Below are 27,164 nucleotides of genomic sequence, written 5' to 3' on the forward strand. Positions count from 1 at the left end.
TCCATTTTGCATCTCTTCTGACACATAGAAGATGTTCTTTTGAAGGTTTTAGAGTATTTTAGAAGATCTAAAAATTGAATATATTATCTTGACAGCAGGTGAAATGTAGACTTAGCTTTTTCTGCACTATAAAGGAAGCTAGAATGGCAGTGGAGTCCATGTGGCTGTTGCCTCAGGACCTTGGTGCAGTGCCTGGTATCCAGGAATGCAGGGAGACACTCAGAGGAGGGGGGAAAAGGAAAAGAAAACATTAGATCGCTTATTGCATGAGTCTGCTGTTGAGTGATATAGTTACGTTCAGAGAGAAAGTCTGACCCCCTACTGTGCTAACAGCCTTTGAATGCGATTTTGCCACTGGGAGATTGAAAACTAACTGCAAAACTGACTTGAAAAGAAGTGGCATTTGGAACCAGAAGATATTCAGAGAGAAAATCCAGCCTGTATCTAATACTTTTGGGCAGACTCTCTAAGCTCATATTATATCCCCAAATATTTTCAAAGGAATGGAAGCATGAAAAGCAAAATGCTAATTTATTCTAGCTGAATTACCCTTTGTACAATATAGTGGCAATATAACAAGATTCTATAAAATCTTGTTCAGGCTGTTCAACATAATAGGCCCTTATGTGGTTCTCTGTTTAATACCACCATACAACATATATTTTCTATGCCAATAGATTATACATTTTCATTTTTTGAACAAAAGGATGCATTTTGCATCTTCTAAATGCTATGAATTCATCTACATGTATTTGAAATGCAAGCTTTAATTTTTCTTCCATGTCTATGTATCTTAAACATTATGATTGATATTTATGATGTGTCAGCCTGTTGATCTGTAAAACAAAACATTTTCAGACTTTGTAACAGTAAAGTTCTCGTGCAGCTGCTAATACTTTTATATCTCTGTGGGGGTTTCAAAATATTCCTTAATTCAATTCCCATTGTCTGCATAAGAGGACTATAATATAATTAAATCCAGATGTTTTCTATATGTTATTCCAAATATTTGGGCATGCAGTGCATCAGTTCCAAAATTGAACAAAGGACATGATGACTCTCTGAAAAGATATCTACTGAATAAATAGACAAATACTAATATAATCATTAATATAAACGTTTCTATGACATTGACATAGTGATTCTGATAAGCAAATATAATGAAGTGTACAGCATGTTGTATGTTACCCACAGAGGATATTTGATATCTCTCCATATCCGTGAAAATAGCAACTGTTAATATCCTGTTTACACATCCAGTCTCTCTGTGTGCTAGAGATGTTTAATTCCAGTCTTAGCAACATCCCCACAAAGTTTTCAATGATTGTTCATGAGGCTGAGTGTAAAAGCAACAGGAACCAAATCGACACAAGTCAAATGACCCCAAACTGCTGTGGGTGGCTCTAGGCCATCCTCCAGGCAGAGGGGACATTGTGGAGCCTGTGCCATCCTCACGGGACCTTACTAGACAAAGGTGTCCCACGAACACTCATGTATATGGACAGGCTGTAAGCCTGCAGAAATCTGACCTTTGCCATGAGGGGTGAACCTCTTTTCCTTCCCTTCAGGCTGTGAACTCTTATTGCCACTGGCTCCTGGCAAACCCTCTGTGGTGCTGAACCTGCGTGAAGTCAGCAATTCATATGAAAGCAGACCCCACATTCCTTTCAGCCTTAAGAAAGGAATACCTGTTGTGACTTTTAATTACAGCTTTGTTTTGCTTTTTAGGTTACTTTTTTTTTTTAATCTTTATAATATAAGATACAGAGGTATATTTTTCTTCTCCAATGTTGTTAAAATGCTCTTGTAAGATAACTCTGATTGAATCAGGTACTCTGAGATCAGATGTAATGGGGAACAAGGCTGAATGATTCTTCCCTGACATCCTAATGTGTTTTTCAGTGCTAAGTGTCACACAGGCATAGTAAATCATGAATTTTGCTTGTTTACTTTCTTGTTCAGTAATCCATTTAATCTTTGCTTAATTAGTCCTGAAGTGACATCTCCTTTTTAATCTTCTAAAAATTAATTCCGAAGGAATGGTACAAAGGAAAATATTTTCTGCAGCTTTTACACTTCTAGTGTCTAGAATGGTGGAATGCTTAGATAACTAGGAAAAGATTTGAGTCTTGCTCTGTCAGTGTTTAGGTACCGGAGTTAACATCCTAGTGCAGTGACTGTGGTTACTCAACAAGTCTCAGCCATCTGGATTGTTCCTTTCTGTACAAGATGCAGCAGAGGTTGTCAGCAGTGGGCTTCAGAAAGTTTAGCTGCATGGAGGATTGGGACTGTCCTAGGGGCTAGAGGCCAGGGTATGCAACTCTTTGCACAGCTGCATTCAGATGCTTGGTGTTGACAGACTTTGAAAAGAGTAGAGCAAGGGGAGCTATTGCTTCACTGGATAGATAAATACACCATGAGAAGCTACACATCTGTAGCTATGAGCAGAATTTAGTGTAAACAGCATAAGATCAAATTTTCAAAATCCCCAAAACTTGCACCATGGTTACTAGTTGTAATGTGTTTTCTGCAGAGCACCCAAAAGCTTGAGCAGCACATGGCTCATTAACTTTCAATGAGACTAATGTGTCTAAATTACCCAGAGAGGTTTGAAAATACCTCCCTATTACTGAACACTTTTGAAATTCATACTGACTGTTTTAAGAGCTCTGATGGGAGCCATGTACTTTTGAAAATCTGATCATTTAATAAGGGGAACTTTTGCTTGTTGAGCTCCTCTATTCTGTGACTATCTGTCCAGGAAAATATTATTCTCTTTATGAGGATACACACCAAAAAATATGGGTTTGGTAGGGTAGAAGAGCTTTTCAAAGAATTCTTTTTTCTATTTTTTCTTTTACCTTTTCAAAATGCAGAAATTCTGGCAAATGGCCCAAACATTTGCACTTTCTTCAGTCTTTAAAATTTCATTTTTTATATGCAAGTGTTGATACAAACCAGCAAAAGCCAGTAAGTTCCAGCAAGGGTTAGCTCTCTGGCTGAAGCTGTGTACTTTTTTAAATGATGCTGTAGATGGAATTTTTGTATTTTGTTTCTTTTTTTGGAAGAAATTCCTGGGGACATCATCATATCAAGTATGAACTGGTTTTTCTTTCCTGAGTTTAGCACAATCATGGAAGAATGGGAATGTCAATCAGTATTTCTATTTATTTTGATTTTGTGCCAGTTGAATCTTTCTTTGCAGATGGAGTTGTAGGCTTACAGCTTGCATTGTGCTTAGGGATCTGAAGATCTCTCACAGTGTAACAATTTGAGAAGATGTTTGTAGCTCACTTTCCAAAAATTGGAAGCGTATTCCATGGAAACATAGCATAGGGGTTTTTTTAAATAACAAATAGTACGAGGTTCTTCCTTGGATGGGAGAAGTTGTGCAATTCCATACAGGAAGAAAGAGGAGATGAAGGATTTGTTAATATTGTGATGAAAGAGAGGAAGAAGTTTGCCCTGCACAGCCGTGAAGATCACTCTGTAAAACCCATATTAAATTAACCTGATTAGGCAGTAGAATAACAGTGTAGCTCTTGTGTAAATGAGAATGAAAGATTCCTGATTGAGAACTCAGCAGATGTAATTTTTGAGAAGAAAAATTAATTAGAATATTTCCTTACTGTTCTTTGTGCACTTAGTGACTCGGTAATTTACTGTGGCAGTTGAAGATCAGAAGAAAAGCATTTTGTGTGTGAAGGTTTTTCTCCTTCCCCCTTTTGTGCCACCAAAGTTTACTTCTGTTTGCATTTTCTAGGAAAAACATTCTTTCGTGATGTAACAGTATACGAAAAAAGCTGGATTTCTTTTGGTTTTTATTTTTAAAAAAACAACCTTGGAGTATCCCAAACCCTCAATTACCATGTCTGCCAAAATGAGGAAGTCCATCTCAGTGGAGAGAAGTGTTATTTTTCTCTGAATTTATGAGCAAGAACAATAAATGGGAGAGGCACTTTGTTTATTGAAGCAGGGAAATGAGGCAAACATATGATTCTCCTAATTTTATCCCATTTTCCAGGGATGCTAAGCATTCCTGCCTCTCCCAGACTCCATGTTTTCCTGGGCTGGTGAACCATCTCGACAAATTTGGAATAGATAATGTGCTCAGAAGAAATCAGTACTTATCACAGTGAGAAGGAGGAAAGGTACCCTAAAGTTGACTCCTCTTCATCAAACATTTTCAGCCTTCCCAAATTCAGTATCAGTAACTTCAGAGCATGTAATTAGTAGTAGGAATTTTTAGACAGAGAAAAAGCGTCCAGTTGCAATTGCAGAGTGAATTGGAGGCAAAGCTCCCGGATTCACGTAATGAACAGGCCAAGCTGGTGTCCAGGCCCTGGGAGCCAGCAGCTCCAAGGAAATGTGATGGGGTTGTAGCTACAATGTGGGGCTGCTCTTGCCTCCAGCCCATCAGAGCTGGGGCTGAGGAAGGATGTCCTCTCATTCTGATTGAGCTCAAGTTAGAGGATAATTTATTTGAGATATCTTAAAACTAAATAAAGACGAGTGCTAGGGTGGGTTTAATGACACTGTCAAAGAGAATAGAACTAGCGTAGGTATGCTTTGGTATCGTGAAGGCTGCCAGGGCCTGCACCAGGGTTCAACAGAAGTCATCACCAGAATGATTCTCATGGAGATCATCATAGTCTTCCCATCAGTGGAAGGTTATTCCTCTAATGCATTTTATTTAACACTCATTTTTAATTGCAGAAAGTGTGAGTGAGTAAAAAAATTGCTTAGTTTCCAGATTCAATGTTTTTTATTTTTAGCAAATATCCCACTCTGTGTATATATGTCATGTTCTTTTTGGCCAGTAATTATTCTACAACACTACCAACCCATTTTCATAATGAAACTAATTATACAATCTTGATCAAAATACTGTCTTAGTTCTTTTACTGACCAGTGTATAACCAAAATTGAATTATGAAGTTCTGCTTCATGTGAGTACATAAAAGCTTTCTTACACTGTGTATGTTTTCAAAACTGCTTTGTAAATTAGCCTTAAGAAATGCCTTGCATAACTTTTTGATAAGCAAGTAATCAGATACTAGACACCTTTTTGACTTTTGAACCTAAAGAAACCCCTTCAATAAGCAACAAGGAGCAGTCCTAAAATCTAAAGCATTTTAAGAGCATAATGTCCATTGAAAACAAAGTGGAATGTTTTTAATGGGTATTTCAAAGCTTATTCCCTCTGGATAAATAAGTTACAAAATACTGCATATAAAATTTGAGACTCTTTGAAGTCTGTAGCAACTGTCCTGTTTGATTTCAGTGGGTCTAGGAATTTTCTTCCACTGTATCTAGAGCAGGGACAGTTGAAAACTTTTAGAAAAGTAAACAAGAACATCTAAAGATGAAAAACGGAGAAGTGAAAAGTGGAAATCACATGGTATGGGATCATCCAAAATAGAAGATATCGGTTAGCAAACACTGCACTTCTCCAAAATCCTGCAAAACATAGTTTCACTGAAAAATCTATTCAAACCCACAACTCTAATTAAGGGGTTTAGCTGCCAAATAACATGTTGTGGCTAAAGCCAAGTGAGTATTACAGAGCCATTCATGAGCAAAGGCATAAGCTTTGTACTTTGCTTTTGATTTTCTCATGGGAAAGTAATATAAATGAGAGTGATACCTCCCTGTTGGCTTTAACTGTTAGAAATGCAAAGCATGCTGAAATTGTACATAATTCTCTTCCAAAGGAAAGGAAATAGCATTTCAATGGTTTTCCTCAGTGTCTCGTTGAGTTATGGTGGTGCACAATTATTCTTGTTAAATTACTCTACCAGATGGAAGGTTACATTGTGTATTTAGCTAATTAAGTTGTAGGGGACTGGAATTATATCCCAGAGCATAAAGAATCTATCTAAAAGTAAATTTATTTTAATTCTGTACGTTTGTGAAGGTGTAGTATGGATGTCCAACTAAGACTTCAAACGTGGGGATTTTCTTCTCACTTTGCTGAACATGCGGAGATGCTTTCACAAAGTTGGCCTTGCCTACAGAAGTTCAAGAAGACAAACATGTCTTGAATGTCCAAACATCTTTGGAGCCAATTTTATCTTTATTTTTCTTCAGTGGGGCTGAATTGCCTTCCTGCTTTTGAGATGAACTTGGGCAATGGTTTTCATCTGCTAGGAGAGCAAGATATACTGAGTTTTGGTTGCTTTTGTTTTCTTGGCACCCTGTTGCCTTTGGACAACTCCAGATTCAGCAGTCTATACCTAACCAGCCCACATTTACTGATGACACTGATGCCTTGTTGAACTGGGGGAGAAGATGATGGTGTTTCATCATGAATTTCTGAAGGTTGATGAAATATTGGACTGTACTTTTTGCCTGATGTCAGTGAGTTATCACTGCTGGATAGTTTCCTAGATTAAAATCTGAGGGATTTAAGCACCCTGTGAACTAGTTCCTTCTTTTATGGGGCTTGGGGAACAACATAATCATGAACATGATTATTCTGTAAAAAATAGATTATGTATCTAGGGGTCAAGTGGTGACCATGGCAAAAGCCTTGACTTTATGGGCTAGGGGTTTATCTGTGACAATTCTTCACTGAACAGAATATTTTTTCTTGGGATTCAGTGGATTTGGGAGGAGGATTTAGACTGAAGAATGGGATTTGCTATATTTGCAGAAAGTAGGATATTGTATTTCCATCACTTCTTCCCAGCTAGAACTGACTGGTGTAGATGGCCAGAAGAAAGGGTAGGAATTACCAGTGGAGACCTAACCAGAAGGACTGCCAGTCATGCATATCTTAATTTATTTATTGAATTACTATGATTCAAATGAGGGATACCCTCTATTCAAGCATCTTCTTTTCTCCTCTGCATCTCCTGAGAACTCAGATGAGTAGGCTCCAGAAAGTGCTATAAAGGTGTAATGAAATTACAGAATTTGATGAAGTGGAGAGAAGATGAAAATTAATTTTAAACTATCCTTATTCCTTAATTCTATGGTTCAAGCTAGTATAGTAGTATTTCCTTTTTAATCCCCTACTTATTATTGGAAAAGGATATTATTCTACCTCTAAGAAGATTAAGATGAACCTGACATAGTAGTGAAAAGTCATGGTTTCAGCAGACTTGAGATGTAACGAGGATTCATAAGGCCCAGTAAAACCATGGCCTTCTTGAAACTGCTGTAGAACCCTGTGGTGCAAATGCAAGGAGATGATCTGTCTTTGCTAAAAACCCAGATTTATTAAAAATTCTTTTGAGAGATCTGTTCTTTTGCCTCATAGGTTACACAAAGAACATATGTCAACAGGAAATAATACATCATAATGTTCAGATATTCAAGATCTCCAATTTTGGCTAAATCCAAGCAGTATAATAAGTAATTTCTACATCTAACTCAATAAATTATGCCTAGAAAGATAATGTTTGTTTGCATGGATAATGAAACAAATATTATGTCTCATACAGACCACAGTGAATAACAAAGAAAAGTTAGATATTTAAAGTAGCTTCAGGGACTATTTAATTTTTGAACGTGCTTTAGAAAATTAATGAAAATTTTCTAATCTTGTTAAATTGGTTTCCTTAGCCTGAAGAGAGCAGAAGGGCTGCAAGATCCCCTCTAATTTAATTAGCTCTTTTACCATGTGTTTCACTAAACCTGTTTTTTTATTTAGGGCATGGATATTTACCTTAGTTTGAAAAAATAAAGCATTCTACCTTTTACAGAAGTAAAATAAAGCAAAGGACTAAAGGGCTTCACATATGCCCAGCGCTCCCAATAAAGTGAATGGTTGTACAGGAAACAGTTTCAGTAGATCCTGAAAACACATTAGGTGATGCAAGCCAGAAAAACAAAGCATCTCCATCCTGTACTGCTGTATCTGCTTCTCCTGCCTTGTTGGGACCACCCAGCAGTCAAGTCCATGTAGTTTTTGGAAGAGCTTTAGAGGGCATGTGTAAATAGCTTTCACTCCCATTAATCTAATTTAAAACTCTCTCAGAAGTGGCATTTTCAATAACCAGAATTGAGAAGTCATTGAACCCACAGAATTATACTGCATGCAAATTTCTACCATCTTCTAGTCTGTCATCCAGTGGGGAGAATGTCCACGTGCTACATTGTCCAATATTGTCTTCCAGTGGGATGTGGCCTTCTAGAGCAAATGTCGGTCAGTCATGTATGAAGGCAAAGAGGCTCATCTTGCCTATGCTTTATATAACCATGTGGAGGTGGCTGAAGCACTCTGTGGCTGCCTACAGGAAGCCAGAGCAGCAATCAGAAACTTCATCCAGAGCAGAGAATGGTTACATGATTGTGAGAACCATGTGCTGTAAAGGCTGTGGACCACCAGATCTCTCAGGACTCATTCACAACTCTTCACAAAGCAGCTGAGGAAGCTGGAAACAGCTTTTGTCCCTGACCTGTGTCTCTCTGCCTCTCTGGCTTTCTGCCAGGCTTTGGTTGCAACCATAGTTTTGCTGAAGAAGCCCAGATTATGTTCATGTTTATCCTTTCTGGGTGCTTAGGGCTGTCTTGTGCGTTTGATTCTGCCTCCCTCAGCTGTGGGGGAAACTGGAAATTTCTCCTTAGCCCACAACTTTCAGACCAGCTTCTTAGGAGCCTAAGATATGACTGTTCTGGTTGGTCTTGTTGCAGTATTAATGAGGGATTTGACTTTTTCCTTGGTCTCCAGGTGGTGGCATAGCATAGGCAGGTAGGCTGCTTTATTATTTATTTTTATTGCCAGGGTGACTGGGAGCCCACAGCACCCAGGAACCTGTTGAGCTATGCAATGGACCTGACAAAATGAGGATCTCTTCACAGTGTGTTTTTTTCCAATTCTGCCCCTCCTGCTTCAGGATAAATCACAACAGAAATTTCCAAGTTATCACATGATTCGCATGCAGTATCTTCTTGAAAAGATTCAATTGCCAGAGTGCTAGTAACTTGAGAAAGGATAAACCAGTAGTGATGGCAATACCACCATTGTGCTAACCAGTGTCATCTTAATGTTTGTTTGGCAGTTCTGATGGCCTGTACCCACACATCATCATTTTGTGCTGTAACTTTGAGCTATCTTAGGCATGGACTGTTATGGTTGTGTGTTGTACAGCACAAGATCCTTGTCTGTACGTGAGTCTCTAGACAATAGTATTTAAAAAAAGCAACCTATGTGGTGTGAATAAACAGATTTCTTGATTCTGTATTCAGTTACTTATACTTGTTAGATTTGAGACAGAAAAAACCTCCTGCATGGAGTACAGTGTAGAATATATTCAAATCAGTATATATGACTCTTCACAGCTTAAAAAAACTATAGCTAAAGAAATAGAGAATACCTGTGAAGATTTGCTTGAAGATCTTGAAGTCTTTTGTTTTTAATTTTTTCTGGTTACCTCATTATGTTAGGGATGTTCAGGTTGCTGTTTTAAAAAGGATCTTAGTGGTAACAGTTGATGCCTGGGCAATGGTGGACAATTTATCTTTCTCAAGGAGGATGTCAGGATTGATGCTGTTGCTCATGCTGGTGTTGGAATCTTTTTAGCCAAATTTAGCATCATTTACCTCGACTGCCCCACAGCTTTTCTAAGCCTGCCTGCTTGTGAGAAAAAGGAAATGCTTTCACTTTAGAGCCTTTAGGAATCTGGACAAAAGCTCACTTTCTGTTCTTCAGGCTTGTATATAGGGCTTTAGCCTCAAGATGAGGACCTGCTTGCTATGCACCCTCTCCCATCCCCCATTTCCTGCCTGGCTTCATTACATGCTAATTTGAAGTTGGCACACTCTCTTCTGATACAAAAGTACTACTGTGTTCCAGGAACCATCAGAAAGTAGTGCGTTATTGTCTTTTACATTCTCTTCATATATGTCTTCTCCCCATGCGTAAAAGGGATTTTCATTCCTTCTTCTTAAATATCTCTGTATGTTTAATAAAAAGAAACAGGGAAGAAAAGCCCTGTCAAGAAAACCTCAGCTCATTTGGGAGCAATCTGGCCCCAGGCTATATTATTTAATGCTAGAATCTGCAAATTGCTAATATTAAGCAGAGCGGAGTATAGGACGTAATGACTTCACTGAATCATTTTGCTATCTCTTTGCTTGTATTTGAGCATCATGTTTCTTAGCAGAGACTAGTTTGTTTCACCTATCAGTGATAGCTCATGTGATGAAATTATTGTGTACCTACATACAAGCCTGTATATTTCCCATTTTTAACTGTACAGTTACTTTATTCTTTCTTCCTCTACGAAGCCACTGTAAAATATAAGAAAATTAATTCAGGCATTGTTTTTCTCCTTCATCAGCAGCCAAAGTTCTTAGTTCTGTAGACACAATTACAAGTCATGGCAAAATGTTACGCAACCAATCCTTTGATTGCCTGTGATATCTTCTGCTGTTGTTTAAACTAATCCTTTCTGTGTCTTTCATATCTGTTTCCCACTTAGAATAATCTAAAGACCAACATCAGTCTATAATTATCAGCACTAAAAAGAGAATAAGCCAGGTAACAGCAATAAAACTGAACAAGCCATATTACTGCAACATCTCATTATTCCAAATTATGCTACATCTACATAAAAAAAGTCATTTTCAGACTAATCTTACCTGAAATCCTCTGAAGCAGATCACTCAAATGAGTACCAGCTGATTCCCACTGAGAACAATGACATGGGCTTTGATGGCCTTCAGAGGAAATAGCTGTGTGTTTTTGATTTCTTTGCAACAAAACACTTTCAAATAATCTATGTTCACTTTCTCCAAGTGTAAATTGATTATTATTTGTTTCAAAATGCTAAATATAAGAGAAGTGCAAAGATTTGTGGAGCAAAGAGGTTAGCTAAACAGAGACCAACTAAACCAATATCAGCTGTATACATTTCTTGGTAAGATTTTAGATTCACAGCCCAACCAACCAGACTGCTGCCATGAAAATTGGCCATGCTGTGTTCCTCATCCTCGTGGCCACATTCCTGGCCATGTGCTCTTGTTTTTCTCTTGTCTGTGGCATTTGGGCTCCTTGGTCAGATGATTCAATCCACTACAGCTGGAGTCATCAAACACAGCAAACCCACACCATTCCACACCTCCAGCACTTAGAGAGGCCTCTTTTCCTCAGGAAGGTGAGATACAGGATGTCTGCTTTCTGGGGTAGAATTAATCTAGTTTTGAATTCTGGTTCCCAGTGGGATGGTTAGTGTATAGCAAGTTAGCCACGTGCATTAATTTTCTTGCTGTGTCAGTGACTTGGTTCATGGTTGAATCACCATATAGATTCCCTGATGGTCTTTTCAATAATTTTGTGGTATTACTGTATCAAAAAACGGTACTTCTTACTGCTTGAGAAAAATACTCTGCAGCAAGCTAGGGAGTAAATTTTAAACCTCAAAACTTTTTTTGCATTGACTCTCCATGTGATAGTTTTCCCCATGGAGATGAACATAGTCAGCTGTGGCAATGGATTAATTAAGCTGAGCAAAGGAGCAAATACTGTACAGTAAAAATACTTACAGGGTGGTTAATGCAAAACAGTTATTTTGAACATTACCCCTCTCTAGAACCACTTCTAAGGGCCACTAATTAAAGTATTGAGCCAAATACTCATTTGAAACATAAGGCAAATTAATTAGTTACAATAATTCTGGGCCATTTGCTACTAAGACTTTCCACGAGTATTGCAAATACTATGGGAACAATCTAATTTTAAAAAAAAGGTTTGAAAATTTTATTTTCACTTTTTTCACATTGCTAATGATCATATTTCAGAGATTAAAGAACTATAACAGTTTCTAAATGATCTTACATATGTGCTTTGAGGCAGTCAGTGTGTGTATACATGTGCATGCTTATAATTCCAATCCACAGCTCCATATTTGAAGCTTAAAATATTTAATTTTGCCTTTTTAACTGTCAGAAGAGAGTTGAAAATCATACATGTCTTATTACTGCCCTCATTTAGGAGTGCACTGAAGCACATAGGATTGCTCTGGTGATCCATCCCTCTTGCAGTGAACAATAATTCTGCCCCAGCCTTGTGGAGCAGGGTGGTTCAGTGTTCTCTACAGTCACACCCCAAGCCAATGCCTCAGCCACTGCTGGGAATCAAGAAACCAGTGTTCAGTTCTACATTTTTTTCCATTCAACCAGATATCCTCAAATTGCTTAGATTTGTATGTTTTGTCCACTGAAACCAGAATTCATTTTGCTAGATGTTGAGTCCTAGTAAGTACCATGTTAGGAGCTGGCAGTGTCTCAGGGAGAAAATTCAGGAAAGTCAGAATTTGAAGCAAACACTCTTCAAACATTATATTTGATTTGTATTGTGGGGTTTATTTTATAATTTCAAAATCACTATCCTCCATGTCATTTAATAGTAAAATTGATTATTTCCATTTTAAAATTGTTGCTGTTTCTCATGCATCTTCTCAGATGGCTCATAAATTCATAAATTGACTTTAAAATTTGTTTTCTGTTCTTATATGATGGATTCAGATGCAGAATGTGATGGGAATTTGGTAAAAATAGAAAGGGAATTTCTGTGACTGAGCATGAAACATTTACATAGGAGTGAAGAATTTCTCCTGTGAGTGTTGCAGAGGATTTGTATCACATTCATCTGTCACGGATGCACAGAATGTGTACAGACATATTCTCATTTTTAAAAATACAGAATAGCAGAAATAGAAATGAATGTAAGTGCAAAAGGAGTGAGTGCCTTTTCTTTTAAATGTCATCATACCTGGTGAGATCTGTGATGGCAGCATATACTGTAATCATAGCCCATTATCATATTTTATATTTTCAATTTCATTGCAAATGGTATCTGAGATAGTAAACAAGTCATCTGTATTTTATTGTTAGAACCATTCATCCTAACAGTGGTAGTAGGTGATAAAAATAAATTTCTAGTTAAAAGGTTTATTATTAAAGATTTCCAATGTTGTTCTAGCCTGTGTGTCTTGGTCTGAAATGCATTTAAGGCACAGGGTGTTCAGAGGGCAGTGCAGTACGTGACAAAGGTCGGAGTGTGACAGCAGGGACTGCAGCGTGGTGCAGCCCCCTTGCCTTCCAGTGACCATGTCCAGCCTCCCCATCCCTGAGAGAACAGGTGGGACAGAAGGAAAAAAGGTGTGCAGTGTGACATGAGGGAAGGGACAAGCATTAGAAGTGTAGGATTGAGTTCCTGCCCCACAGTGACCAATGGTGTAATTCTGAATTGAGTGCAGATATAATGCATTTTGGTTTTCTGCTAACTCTTGCTCCTTCTTTGAGGCTGGGTTTAAGTCTGCGCATGGGAGAGAGAGCTGACCCCAGTTTTTGGCTTTCTCTGTTTTGAGATATTGCTTAGCCAACCCTCAGTTCGAGAAAGGGAAATATAAACAAATTCACTTCCACAATTTCCTTTCACTAGCTCTTAGCAGTCTGTTTGATAGCAGTCTGTTTATTTGATGAACAAATCAATGACTACATGAAACGCTTTATTGTGCTAAAAATCCTACAAAATAAAAAGCACAGCAGAGCTGGCCTTCATATGAAAAGACTGTATCCATTAAGGAAACAAAGGTGGAACTTGCCCAAGGTGCATTAAATATAATCCTAGGTTTTCTGGGAATCAACCCTACTTCTTCATTTTCAGAGCATATATTTTTCTCTGTAAATGTTCTCAGGACACTGTCATAAATCTAGTTGTTTGGTGTGTTACTCAGAAAACACTAAAGTTCTGGGCCTAAAACTGCTGACCAAGAAATGTTCTGCCAGCAGGGCTTGTCGTAATTTATATTTCTCAGAGAAATCAAAAGGCACCAGTTGAGGCTAATCTCTGTTTCTGCAATTAACCTTAATCCAGTTATAGCGTTCCAAGTTCCAATATGTCTTTTCCAAGTTTTCCCCTACAAGAGAGATAAAAATAATGTAAATTAAATTTTCATTCATTTATTATTAATACGTATGGTAGTAACAATAATTAATGGGCAACTTCAAAGTTGCAATGGAATGAGAAAAATGCTGGGATCCCAAGCAATTCAGCTGTCTTTTCCAGCTTGCAATCTAAAATGAAGTTGTACGAGGAGCAACAGGATGACTGAGAAGGTTGGGCAGTAAAATCTCTGCCTCCAAGCCCTCCTTGGACCAGATGAGGTCCTACAGGGTCAGTGATGTCTGACACAAACCAGGAATTGGGAAAGTATGTAGTCACATATTTTCTTCTCTTCATTTCCAGCTTCAGAGCCCAATTTGAAGGTACGTTCAAGATTAAAACAAAAGGTGACAGAAAGGAGAAGCAGTCCTTTGCTCAGGAGGAAGGATGGAAACGTCAGTTCATTCAAGAAGCGTCTTTTCGAGGTGACAGGTGAGTAAGGATGGGGAAATTCTGCATCAGATGCCACAGCTCACAGAATAGTGGTGGTACTTCAAAACTGAAACTGTTTGCTAAATGAACTGAGCATTTGCAGTATTTGGCTTCATCCTGACCATTCTTGCTTTGACTTTGCATTGATACTTAGTGGATTTGTGGCTTTCTCAGGTGATCAGGCCATATCTTTGTGCAATCAACTGTTACTGGTCTATAAGACACATATCTGAATTCACTTGATATATCAGAATTATGTCACACCAAGATGGAATTAAAATACAGCTTGAATAAACACAGTGGTGTCCCTGTATGTGCAATTCTTGTGACAACTTTACACAGTATGTCATGTGTGAAACTGGAACAGAGATGTAAATATAAGCATGAAAGTTACTAAATAAAGTATTTTTCTGATAAATTATTTCCAGATTATAATTTTCTACAGCTAATTTACTAATTCCATTTACTGAAGCCTCTATGAGATTCTTGATATCCACTTCCTTAATTTTAAGTGATTTTTTTTACAGTTTGCACACTTACGAATAAGGTATAAAGTAAAATAGTTATCACTTGAGGTCTTTTCCTGATGCCATTGAAAGAGCAGAAACATTAAAATAGAAGTCTTCTTTTCCTAGCTCTGACAATAACTTGAAGCCTTTCAGATTGCTGTGATAATTATTAATATTGACTATATGATATTTCAGACCTTCCATAACCCTGGTTAAACACTGTTACCTGAAATCTTTTTCCCCTTGCTTTTTATTCTCTCAACTGAAAATGGCCCCTCATTTAAATGCCTATTTATGCAAAAAATGCTATTTTAATTTTTAAAAAATTAGAAAAAAAGAATAAGTTTGTGTGTCTCTGCTTCTCTGATACGGATTGAAAATACAATGCAAGAACTTCTACATGGCCAGTTAGTATAGCTGGGTATGGAGTCACTTCAATAAATCAAAGAGTAAGAGATCCAAGTAACGGCTAGGAAACCTCCTGTGATGTCAGTCAAAGTGAAAACATATTTTTGCATATGAAGTAAGGCATAGAGAGTAAATAAGCAAAGAAGTAGCTGTAGAATATTTGCTGCCACATCTAGATAATAATTTCTTCAACCTCTTGAATGCTTTAATTTGAAAACTGTCCCTTGAAAGAGGGTTACTTCCGCTAGTGGGTTACTCTTCACACTTTAACCTTAACTGTTTCCATTACATATATATAGTTTATATCAGTGTAGAATTAAAATAACTCAATACAACAGCATACAATGAGATCATCCTCTCTGCCTTTGTCTTAGACAGAACTTGAGACGTTTTAAGTCAAGATAGCATGCAGCTTTTCAAATCCTATTATAATGTCTTTACATACTGTAAACATTTGTTCATATTTGTACCAAAGATGTGATGAAGGTGTGTATTTTGCCATTAGTACTTTCTGTAATGATGGGTCCACAATGGGCTCATCCCCTTCCTAGACAGAAAGGATGGCAGTAGGCCGCATCTCTCACAGAGCCACGACTCTTTGCAATTGAAAAAGAAAGAGTTTCTTTTCTTTACTCATTGCAAGCTCTGTGTCAGTGTCTCTGCCTGATACTGAGTGTTATAACTATCTTTGTGGGAAAAACAAATACTAAATTCTTCTTATGTGACACAGACAGATTAGAAGGGGAAAGATCAAGAGTATCTTTCCTTCTTAGTTGTAAAAAGAAAACCAAAGAAATGGAAGATGAATCAAGAGTCTTTAATGTAAGTAAAAAGGGTAACCAACAGATATTTTTCAACAGCAAAAAAACCCCTATGCTATAAAGATTGTATAATTAATCAAGATTATGTTTGCCTTTCCAGAGTGAAATTCGTGTATGTTTGATCTGTTTTTCAGAATCCTCAGTCAGTAGCAGCTCCCCTGGATCAGGTCCCAGTTCCCCAAGCAATGGTCCGACCAGCAGTGCAACAGAAAATGAAACCTCAGTTTTGCCATCTAACATTCAAGCTGAGGTAAGACTTATTAGTGAGTAGATAATTGCTCAGGTTTCTAGACTGAAGAAGATGGAAAATTTGATTTTATTATACTCACAAGCAGAGTAATTGGGATACCAGGACACTACAGTCTGACATCAGTATGTTATATATGTGATAACAGATTTATGTATGAGATGCATAGACGCATCTGTGTATCAGAAGACTCTATGGTAACAAAAGTTCAGGGAAAAGCAGCAGTATTGCTACTGGAAGAGTGGAGGGAGCTGTGAAAGGAACTTGATTACAGAATATTACTTTCTGGGATGACCTGAAAGAGGTGCTCAGTGCTGAATGCTGATAGAGAACTCTTGCATACAGAACAGTGGTTTAGGCATTGGTGATCCTAACACATAAGAGCTAAGGTGGTCCCAGGTACAGATGAATGCTGAAGTAGGTTTCTTTAATCACAGTATTGGAGTTACATGACTAAATCCTTGCCACATCTCTCTTTTATTTTACTGTATCTTAGTGTCCTTATCAGGGCAATACTTAACCACTGTAAATGTCATGCCAGAGTTCTTGAACACTTGTTTTGTAAAGTGAGATTGTAAACGGAAGGAATCTTAACTACTCCTTATTCTGTTTCATACATATGTGCCTATAACAACAGGAATGCAGATGGTAAATCAGTTGTGATAAACCTCATTTAGCACAGACGACATGCCCAAGTCATGCTTCCCAGGGCAGTATTGTAAAGGGACAGTAAATTTGACTAAGAGAGACTCAAATTCCACAATATACAATATCCAGCCAATACTTACCACAGTTCCTGCTTTGATGGCAAGGTTTTCTATTAATTGTTGGTTTATGCTGTTTATGTTAGAAAAATTGCATAATAAAATGTGATTCAACAGAGTTTTAGTTAATGGAGCTATTTCTCCAGGTCAGTGGCAGGACATTCACCTAAAAAAAACCCTGGAATGGGCAGTTCAACCTCCAGCAGTGACTTTTCCCCATAATGAATTAATTGTGTGTGTGAACTATGATCCAGGGGGCAGGTGGGTGACCTCTGCACACTGATTAGTAGCCTCTCTCTGGCCCGTAACCAAAAAGAAAAAAAAATTGCATTGATGGCTAACATGTGGTCTTGTCTCATAGCCCCCCATGTGCGATTGCAAAGAAATTTAAATGATGCAGAGTAAGATCCATCATTAGGATTAGATCAGATCCTACCTAGATCAGTGGAATTAAGTTGTGTGTTTTACTACTGGGAATGTTTTAGATAATATTTTGGGTAATATGTGGGTGTTATTATGTGCTGTATGAAACAGGAAATCTTATCCAATTGGATCTTTTACTGACTTGAGGATTCTACAAAATGGAAGGGCAGTAATGTCTCAGACTGATACATGGTGCTCATGACTTTGCATGTTACTTTCTGGACACTTGCACCATCAGAAATACATACAGGCTGGTCATGCTGGTGGTCTTTGGGGAGATTTGGAAAGGTTGTAGCAAGAACCAGCAGCTATATTCTGTTTGCTAGTAGAACGTCACGTTGCATATTATTTGCCACTTCTGTGCCAGACATAAAAAATTATAACCCCGACATTCACTCAAAGATGCTCAAAGAAGCCTAAAACATTCCTTTAGAAGTTGAGCTCTGTATGCTGGCTTTGGTCACTTCACTTGGTGAAGTGTACTAAGAAGCTGAAACTACAGACTTCCACTTCTGGAGCCAGTTGGGGATTTCTTTACCTCTCTGGTTAGTTGACTCTCAGTACTGTGGTCCTGTGGGTTCAAACATTTTCCATAAATCTCAGCTTCAGTGATTCTTATTTCAGTGGGATTTTCTTTGGTAGTTTAACAGCAGCCAAACTCCTACATATCTCTTTCCTAGTTCAGTGTTAGCCTGCTCTCAAAGGCTATACAGATAATCAATTTTTAATCCAATTCACAAAGTACAGAAGTTTCTAATAATAGGCTGAGTGTTCCAAAATCACCCAAAATATCACTTGTTTTTCTGCAATCCCATATGACTCACATGGCTGTTGTTTCATAATCGTTGTTGTGACATTTGCAGTAAGTGTTGTGCTCATATCTGAGTGGGTGGATGGCCGTGGTTTTCATGGCAGCAAATTAAACACTTTTTGCTGGGGAAAAACAGGTTGCTATGACAGTCATTTACCAGTAAAGCATGAGTCAGTACCGTAAATGATTACACTCCAGTGCAGGGACAAAATTAGACCATTATCAGTAATGAAACAGATTTTTAAAGTATTTTTACCACATCCACTGGAATAGTGAGACTTTTAAGTGGTTTACTCTCTGTGGTGGGTAGACGGTTACAATTTTTTGAATGAACAAAGGTGCACTGCACATGCTGCAGCTTTGCAGATAATCTTTTACTATCACAGTTCCCTTAAAGGTGCTTTCACTACCATTTGTTAAAACACTGGTCTCATTATATGAAACTTGAAAGTTGAACTCAGGATTTTAATTGCACCTTATAAATAAAATCCTGTTTTTATTAGGCACAGTTGTCTCCAGTATCATCAAGGTTCACCGCAGTAGCTATTTGTCTCCTGTAGCATGCCATACTCTTTCAGGTCACCTGCTGTGCTGGGGCTAAATCTTACGTGCCTGAGAAATGCAAGCAGAATTGAGCCCCTGCACAGCATGTCCCTTGAGTTCAGAGGGACAACCTGCTTTAGTCATGTGAAATGATTAATTTTAGGCATTCACGGTCTGGTCAAAAGCCATTGAAGGCAATGGAAAGTTTCCAGTTGATGTAACTGGGCTTCAGATCAATTTCTTTCTTCTATTTGTGATTTGGAAAGCAGTATTTCCTAGAATAACACTTGATTATACAGGAGACATAAATTACATACATGACAGATAAACACATATTTGTTTAGTACAACTCCACAGCCCCATGCTTTTAATACTCAGCTCCTTGAGGTGATCTTTGTAAGAAGACAGTGGAAAAATGTGTAGGTTTGTGACCAGCTGATGAAGTTTGTGTCAAATGTATGTGAAGTGAGTCTAAATTAATTTTTTCAAAGATTATCCCAAAAGCCTCAAGAAAGACAAATGTAAGTAATTGTGAATATTGAAAGCTGTGACAATTAGCTCCATAACTGACCAGTATTAAAGCAAAACTATTTTGTCTTCCCCTCGTAATCTATAAATGTTCATATAAACTTGCACACAAAGGTGTTCCTGCTTCTCAGCAGGTCCCATAGCACAACCAAAGCATGGTTGCTCATGGTTACTTGTGGATCATCGGGCTCTGTTACACTGAGTTCTTGTACTCTATTTTAAGAAAGAGGATAACTCTGTTGACAAGCTATTTTAAGCATCAGTGAGCAGGATCTATGGACCCAAGGAGTGGGTACATGGAGGAGCAAGTAGGGCATGTTTCTCTTTGGGATAATTTAGGTGCCAGTCCAAACCACCCTGTCTGCCAAGGACACAGCTTAGCTGTGGTGCTGCCAAATTACTCTCTTGGCAACTTCTGCATGTGCCGCCATTGCAGAATGTTGTTGACTGTGTAAAAAGAAAAGCTGCAGCTGGGATCACAAATTTCTGCCTCTGGGTGCTTGGATTAGATGACATCCAGTGATGAACCTTACCCGTTCTGGGATTCTGTGATGCACAGAGAACCCTAATCTGTGCAGGTGGGACGTTTATTCTGGGAGATGAGGTTAAACTGATGCTTAGGATAATATTACCTGAAAATATTTTAGAAAATCAATCACATACCCAAAGGAAAATTACAGATTATTATCAGTATTAGAAATTCAAATAGGATGCTTTTACTAATAAACTCCCCTTTTCAAGATTAAACTGTTGTGGTAAATAACATCACTGTTTCTGCCTGATCAAACAATCATGCCTGACCTTAGTGTGGCAGTGTGTTTTACTGCTATACACCCTGCCACGGTTATTTTGATTAATTCAGATCTTAGAAGGTAATAGTGGCATACAAAAAACCAAATATTAAACATAAATCTTTCAAGTGGCTTTGTATCGATGCTGCAGTTGCTACAAATTTGATTATATTCTAGGAGGCACATTAAAGTGTCCTTTTTCTCTTAAATATTTTTAGACTTCCTCCATAATATTTCCATAGTTTTGATACTAAAGCCATACTTGGGTTTGTTCATGGTCAAAGGTGGATGTTATCAAGGCAAGACACTGTTAGCCAGGAATTAATGTAATATACAAGTGGAGCTTCTTTGTTTCCTACGCTATCTGTTGACATTCCCTAGGTACCAAAAGAAAATTACAGGGAAAGACTTATACTGTTATTGTCTCAGTGATAGGTCGTATCTCCAAACAAACTGTATGAGGAAGGTTATGTTTTGGAATAACATCCTGTGTTTTTGTGCTTAACCACTTTCCATTGATGGTCTGAAGTTGCATTGTATAAGCACGAAGTATTTTACAGAGTTAATTGATATTCCAGGTTTGTCCGGGGGAAAATCTACAGCTCCCCACAACATGCTTGACAAGTTATTATATTTACTTTAGTCAAAGCCCGAGTGTGCAGTATCCCTCTTGGAGGTGGTCTATTATTGGAGTCCCATATGCTTTTTGTTTGGGAAGAAAGCAGTCACTGTGTCATACTGTTACACAGGGTATTCTTTTTCAAGGATGTTGTTCCCTTGGGGACCATATCATGCCAGAGTTCCTAAGTCTAATAAGACCTTTGTAGCTCTTATTGAGTCAAAGTTCTGGGAGGGAAGCAAGAGTTAAACAGAAAATATAATTCAAGCAACTATACCAGCCCACATGTTGAAAAATATCACTGTTCAAGCAGAAAGGCAAAAGCTTCAAAAAGATTCCTGATGTGGTAATCTTTTTATGTTTCTTCCCAATTAATCTATGGAAATAAAAAGGGTGATCTTTGTAGAATGTCTGGCTTTATTTTATAGTAATTAGAAATATATCAGCAGTTCCATGTGCTTGAAAACTATACCACAAGTCTTCAAAAGAAATGTTAAAAATGTTAACTTGAACAGATTAGGAAAGCTGTGAGGGGTATCTCATTATCAAAGGATGACAGGATGCTGGTTTTGTATAGATGCAGAGAGAGAGAGAGAGAGAGAGTCTGTTATTTTAAATGGCAGATGCCTTGCTTTCTACACAGAATTTCCATATTAATGGAAATAAATAACGTGCCTGAAACATACCCATATCCTAATCTGGCTAACAAAAGACATGGACTAGTAAAAAAACACATTTTGTATCTTACAGCTAAAGTAATAACAACTGTGGTGAAAGTTTAATACATCCATATTCGTGATTCAGCTGGACATAGTCCTGAATTCACTGGATAAATTCCCACTGAGATTGTTGGAGTGACTGTCCAGTTGATGAGAAGAACTGATGTTGAGTTGATGAGATGTTGATAAGATGATCTAGGAATCCTCAAGATTTCAGCTTTCCATGGAAATTTGATTTACTAACTAAGGAATAATCACAGACACATATCAGCTGTTTTCTTAAGAAAAGAACTATCAACAATGTTTTCCCAGGGACAGTAATTTTCTGTATCTGGAACTCCATTGGGTTGCAAACCAATGACTGGCACACAATTGGCTTTCTGTGTATAGGGGTAAAAGCATAGAATAATCAAGGTAAAAAGTTTGGAGATTAACTTTCATTGGTTTTCCCCTTTATTCCAGCACCTGGTTTCCCAGCAACGCCTTTTGATACAGGATGAATCAGTGAACTTGTTGAGTCTGTACACATCTCCTTCTCTGCCCAACATTACCTTGGGACTTCCAGCAATACAACCTCAAATCAGTGTAAGTGACCAGTCTCAAGCCTTTCTGCATATGTTTGCCTCCAGAAAACCTACTTTCTGAGTGTTCTCTTTATATTTTTAGCATTTTGGAGCACAAGCAGTTGAGAGTAGGAACCAGACCTCTCTATGCATTGGGCACAACTTGAAAGCAATATTCATTCTTGATTTCAAATAAACAAGTGCCAGTGTGGATCTTAGTTAAGTACAGGCCACATGCATTGCATTTATGCCAGATAACAGATTTCAGATGTGGCAAGAAGTATATGAGGAGATTATTTTGTAAGTTTAAATTATATGATAATTTAAATTATATGATAATTTCTACCTTTAACTTTTTTATGAGATTCCAGTAATGACTTAAACTGAGCTGGAACTTTGTAGGAGAAGAATGTAGTATTCCTCTAGCTCAGTAAAATACCTGATAATTTTGCTACTTTCAAAATTTACAGCAGGTCAAAATTTACCTGCTTTCCAATGACAACAACAACAAGGTAAAAATACTGTGGTGGTTCTGTACAACAGTGTGGGAGTTGGTAACTTCGATGAAGAAATGAGGGGTTGTAAGCACAGGTTTCAGTGAAGGTAAAAAAAATTTTAAATCTATACAATCCACAATGGTTTGTAATAATGCTACTTAATTCCAGTGCTAAATGAAGTTTAAGTCAAAGTTCCATGTTATTTTATGGCTTTTTCAATACATTTACTGTTCTTACCAGCAATGTATTGCTGCAATCTAACATTTTAACATCAGGTACAGAACCTTGCAAAGAAAATTATGTAAGCCTGAAATCAGTTCTCTAGAAATATTAGCAAATTATTGTTTTTGAAGGATGGAAAAATTGAACATAATGAAAAGTAATGCTTACTTTCTCAGAGGATATCATCAAAAATTTCTTAGTCATTTCACAAAAATATAACTAGCTTCAAAGTAAATTTATAACATTAAAAAGAAATGAAAATATGTTTCATTTGCTCACTCAAATCTTATAAGCTTTTGGTGTGGCCATCTAGCCCCAAATATTACTTTTGGCATTAGAAAAAACAAAGGGATTGAGTTATACAAGTAATGTTTATTTCTGTTACTAGAACAAGCAATTGCAAATTGAATGTAAAGCTTACTTTGGTGTTTGTTTTTCAGGGGAGGGAGATAGCAGTGTGAAGTAAGCATACACCAAAAAAAAAAAAATTGGTGAAAACCTTCTTTTAGAATTTAATGGAATTCACATTATCAGAGATACTGTTTTTACCATGACTTACCATAAGTGGTTATCTGTAAGCCTCAATGTGCATGTTTCTGTTAGGTTATTATTCTTGCTGTTAGAATTGTTATTCTGCTTGAACTACAAAGAACAAAGTAACATAAAGTACATTTGCAATTATGACAGGCCAAAACTTCCAAAAGCTTTAAATCGATAACTGTGCAGTTTATAAGGCACTTCAGAATGCTACACACCTAGATGAGAGTTTAACTGGATAAGTTTATTTTGCAAAGGGTAAAACTTACATTTGTGCTGTCCTTCAGGGAGTCAGGGAGTGCTCCAGGAAAAGTAATAGCTTCCCACTACTACAGGTAACTATTTTGTTTTGCTGATTGGCTTGCTGTGTGATGGAAAGTTATGTGAAAAATCAAGCCTTGCCTATTTCAAACTCAATGCAAACTATTTCCTCTGATCCTCTAGTTTCCTGTGCAGGAGGCTGCACAAAGGTCTTCAGGAATTTTAAGGATAGCTCCTGTCCTTGCATTAATAATGTTCTAACGAGTAATTCCTTGTGCTTTGGCTTTTAGTGCTGACTTTTTTTCAACTGATTTCAGTACTCAGTTTCTCACAGCGTTACATTTAACTGGCATGTTCTTCCTTTTCATGTCAAAGTGTAAGATAGGGATGTTAACCTTTTCTCCTGTACGTGTTCATGAAGACATGAGACCATCTAATCAAGCAGAGGTATAAATGGCCATTTACTTCTCTGGGAAGCAGTTACAATGCTGTTGTTCTTTGACAGGCTTCGTCGTCGTTCAAAGAAAAGCAGAAGGGGGAGACCCCGCCACTGAGACAAGGAGTGGCCTTGGCTGGACAGTATGGAGGAAACATTCCTCCATCATCAACTCATCCTCACATTGCTATGGAGGGAAAGCCAAACAGCAGCCACCAAGCTCTCTTGCAGCATCTGTTACTGAAAGAACAAATGAGACAGCAAAAACTTCTTGTGACCGGTAATGATCAAAGCTCCAGAAATACTAATTTAAGACGTTTTTAATGACATTTGTGTTCAGTTTAAACTAAATGCAATAATACAAATACCACACATCCTAACTCTTGGGAAATGTGGAAGGGTGGAAGAAAAAAGGAGAGCATCTTTGTTTTCCCTTTTAGTGATTCTGTTCCAGTCTGTTAGCTTGAAAGAATTCAATGATTACAGAAAAGAGAAAATGATTACTTCATCGCATTCTTTTGTAGCAGCTGAACTTCCCAGCATGGCGAGGCACGTGATACACGTCCCACTGCATCAGTGCAGATGCAGAGTTCTGAAATATACACCCCTCTTCTTACTGAAAGCTTTCTTCCCTGCTAGAACTATTATTTGGTTGTTTTTCACAGCGGAGTGAAATGTCCCTGTTTTGCAGGAGCGGTTCCTCTTCATCCACAGTCTCCTTTAGCAGCAAAGGAGAGAGTCTCACCTGGCATAAGAGCTGCTCACAAACTGCCTCGTCACAGGCCACTGAACAGAACCCAGTCTGCTCCTCTTCCTCAGAGTACTTTGGCCCAGCTGGTCATCCAGCAGCAACATCAGCAATTTTTGGAAAAGCAGAAACAGTACCAGCAGCAGATCCACATGAATAAGGTGAGTTCCCAAAGTAAAGAATTTCCAATAAATTTGAAGATGAAAACTAAGACCAGAAGTTAGTTATTGGCACAGTGTCATCATGGACAATAGAGAGGTTTTTGCCAGAGTATCTTTTTTGTTTATGCATAGTTGTGTATACATTTTTATGTATGTTAAGGTTTTGAAATAGGCTGCAATTCAACAAAATAGAGTTGCTTACCGTTTTACCTGACAAGTGTTTTCCTGTTGAATGATAAATTATGTCTTTAAAATTGATGTGTACTTCTGAGCTGCAGCAATGACTCCACTTGCTGCTTTTGAATTGTATCAAAACTTGTCTTATTGTGGACTAGAATGCTGCATAAATAGATAACTCTTTTGAACTCAAATCAGCTTATTAAATTGATGGATTTATAGATGAAGCTTACTAAACATCTGGATACATTTTTAATCAGTATTTATCAAACTGACTTTTCTCTGTGAGTAGCATGAAAGTTTTTTACCTATATGGTGATATAAAATGACCATATAAGGAGAAAGAGAAAAATGTCCTGTTGCTAGTGTCTGACACAGAGTTGAATCATATAGTACAAGATTCCCTGTACAGTAACACCTTATTCTGAGCAGGGACAAGGGAAAGAAGAAAAGGGACTATCCACTAATAAACAAAGAACAACAGATTCTAAATAGATTTATCAGGAAGCAATAATTCTACAAAAAAATCAAGTTGCTACCTTGATACCAAGTTGCATATCTGAAATAAGGATATGCGAATAATGGCATGTTTTTATTTGGAGAACATTTTTCTGCACTTAGTACACAGCTTTCCACAATTTGTATACTGAAGCTCCACTAGTATTACAAAGATTTAATTACACACCTTTACTTGTCTTTTGTTTTAGTGTTACTCAATAACTGTATATAAGAGGCAATGTCAAAGAAGAAAAGATGAAAAGTGGACGATCTGTTCTTGTACCTAAGAAAAAAAAATTCAATCCACCTTACTTAGTGGGTGAATTTCCCAGGGGTTACTGATTCTTTGGAATCTACTAAGAATTCCCAACAAAATTAGAAACAAACCTAGAGTTTAAGTACATACTTTGTACAGTGGTTTGGTTATTAAATCTTGTCTTAATTAGGAAAAATGAAGACCAGAAAACTTCAAAGTTCAGAGCTGATCCTTGCATGTTAACCCCTCTCAGCTTGGGTGTTTTGATTACTCAACTAGGACTCCAGTTGGCTTTTCTTTGAGTATGCATTCCATATGTTTAATCAAGATGGAATATGTATATCTCATAGCCTCAGGTTTTGAAAATATTTCACCTTCCCTCAATTGTCTAAAAAGGCTTTTTAACTGCTAAAGTACTGAGTCTTTGTACTACAAACCCGTCAATTCATGCATTCCTCACAAAGCAAAGAACCCCACTGATGTGTTTTTCTTAGATAATATGGTTATTGATATAAATTCTACCATAGCATTTGGGGGTATGTGATGTGGCATAATGAGCATTTGTCCCCAGTGTGAAAATGAAACTTGAGGCACATAACCATATATTTCTAATCACATAGGACTAGGAATGCATTGCATCTTACCAGAGATAGATGGGATAAGGAAGGAAAAAGATTGGAGTTGGTTCATGATAATGCTTGTTTCAGTGATTTTTCTTTTCAGTTGAACTACAGTGAAAATACATGCTAATGAGGATAATTCCCTCTCATACTTGAAACATGCCTTCATTCTCACGTGGTTCTTTGTGATGGAGACAAAACTGGTGAATCTCGCTGTTATTCTGTACAGCATAGTCCATACACATATGCAGGGAGTGGCCCTATCCTGGGGCCTCTCCCTGCCTTGAGCCTCCATAACCTGCTCTGCCCCAAGAGCTTCTTGGTCTCCTTTCCTCCTTCTCCCAGAGCAACCAGGCTTCTTCGGGAGCACAGTAACTCCTCAGAGCAGCAAATGCCTGAGGAGGAATGAGATCGTGTTGCAGCCAGAGAAGCTGTGGGTTTTCTGAGGATGCATGTGTTTTATCAGACTTTAAAGTTTGCAGCAGCTAGATTCTTCTCCATGCTCAGAAGAACCATTTTGAACAACAGTACTGAAAAATTTCAATGCTCTAACTGTATGTCTGTTCTCCACAAGGACACAGAAAGTCAGGGGGCTTCCTTATGTGCTTGCAAAACCTGATTTTTATAAACTGGAATTTAAAGGTTGCCAATGGATGAGAGAGAGAAAAAAAAAGAT

The 27,164-nt window shown here is 37.7% G+C and overlaps 1 protein-coding gene across 11 annotated transcripts in view; it reads left to right on the plus strand.

Annotated features, from left to right (window-relative positions):
• HDAC9 (histone deacetylase 9) overlaps window positions 1-27,164 on the plus strand; it is a 452,941-nt gene that overhangs the window by 234,693 nt on the left and 191,084 nt on the right. For 7 of the 11 annotated variants that reach the window (XM_054273209.1, XM_054273214.1, XM_054273213.1 and 4 more), the window contains 6 exons: window positions 14,201-14,329; window positions 16,202-16,317; window positions 21,975-22,097; window positions 23,619-23,666; window positions 24,098-24,308; window positions 24,720-24,937. In XM_054273209.1, coding sequence (XP_054129184.1) covers window positions 14,201-14,329; window positions 16,202-16,317; window positions 21,975-22,097; window positions 23,619-23,666; window positions 24,098-24,308; window positions 24,720-24,937 — 845 coding nt within the window. The remainder of the gene's footprint in view (window positions 1-14,200; window positions 14,330-16,201; window positions 16,318-21,974; window positions 22,098-23,618; window positions 23,667-24,097; window positions 24,309-24,719; window positions 24,938-27,164) is intronic. The other 4 variants (XM_054273210.1, XM_054273211.1, XM_054273212.1 and 1 more) reach the window with 1 other exon arrangement.

This window comes from Melozone crissalis, unplaced genomic scaffold (genome assembly GCF_028551555.1).
Source record: "Melozone crissalis strain CALT ecotype California unplaced genomic scaffold, PUWL_Pcris_2 ptg000016l_1, whole genome shotgun sequence".
NCBI lineage: Eukaryota > Metazoa > Chordata > Aves > Passeriformes > Passerellidae > Melozone > Melozone crissalis.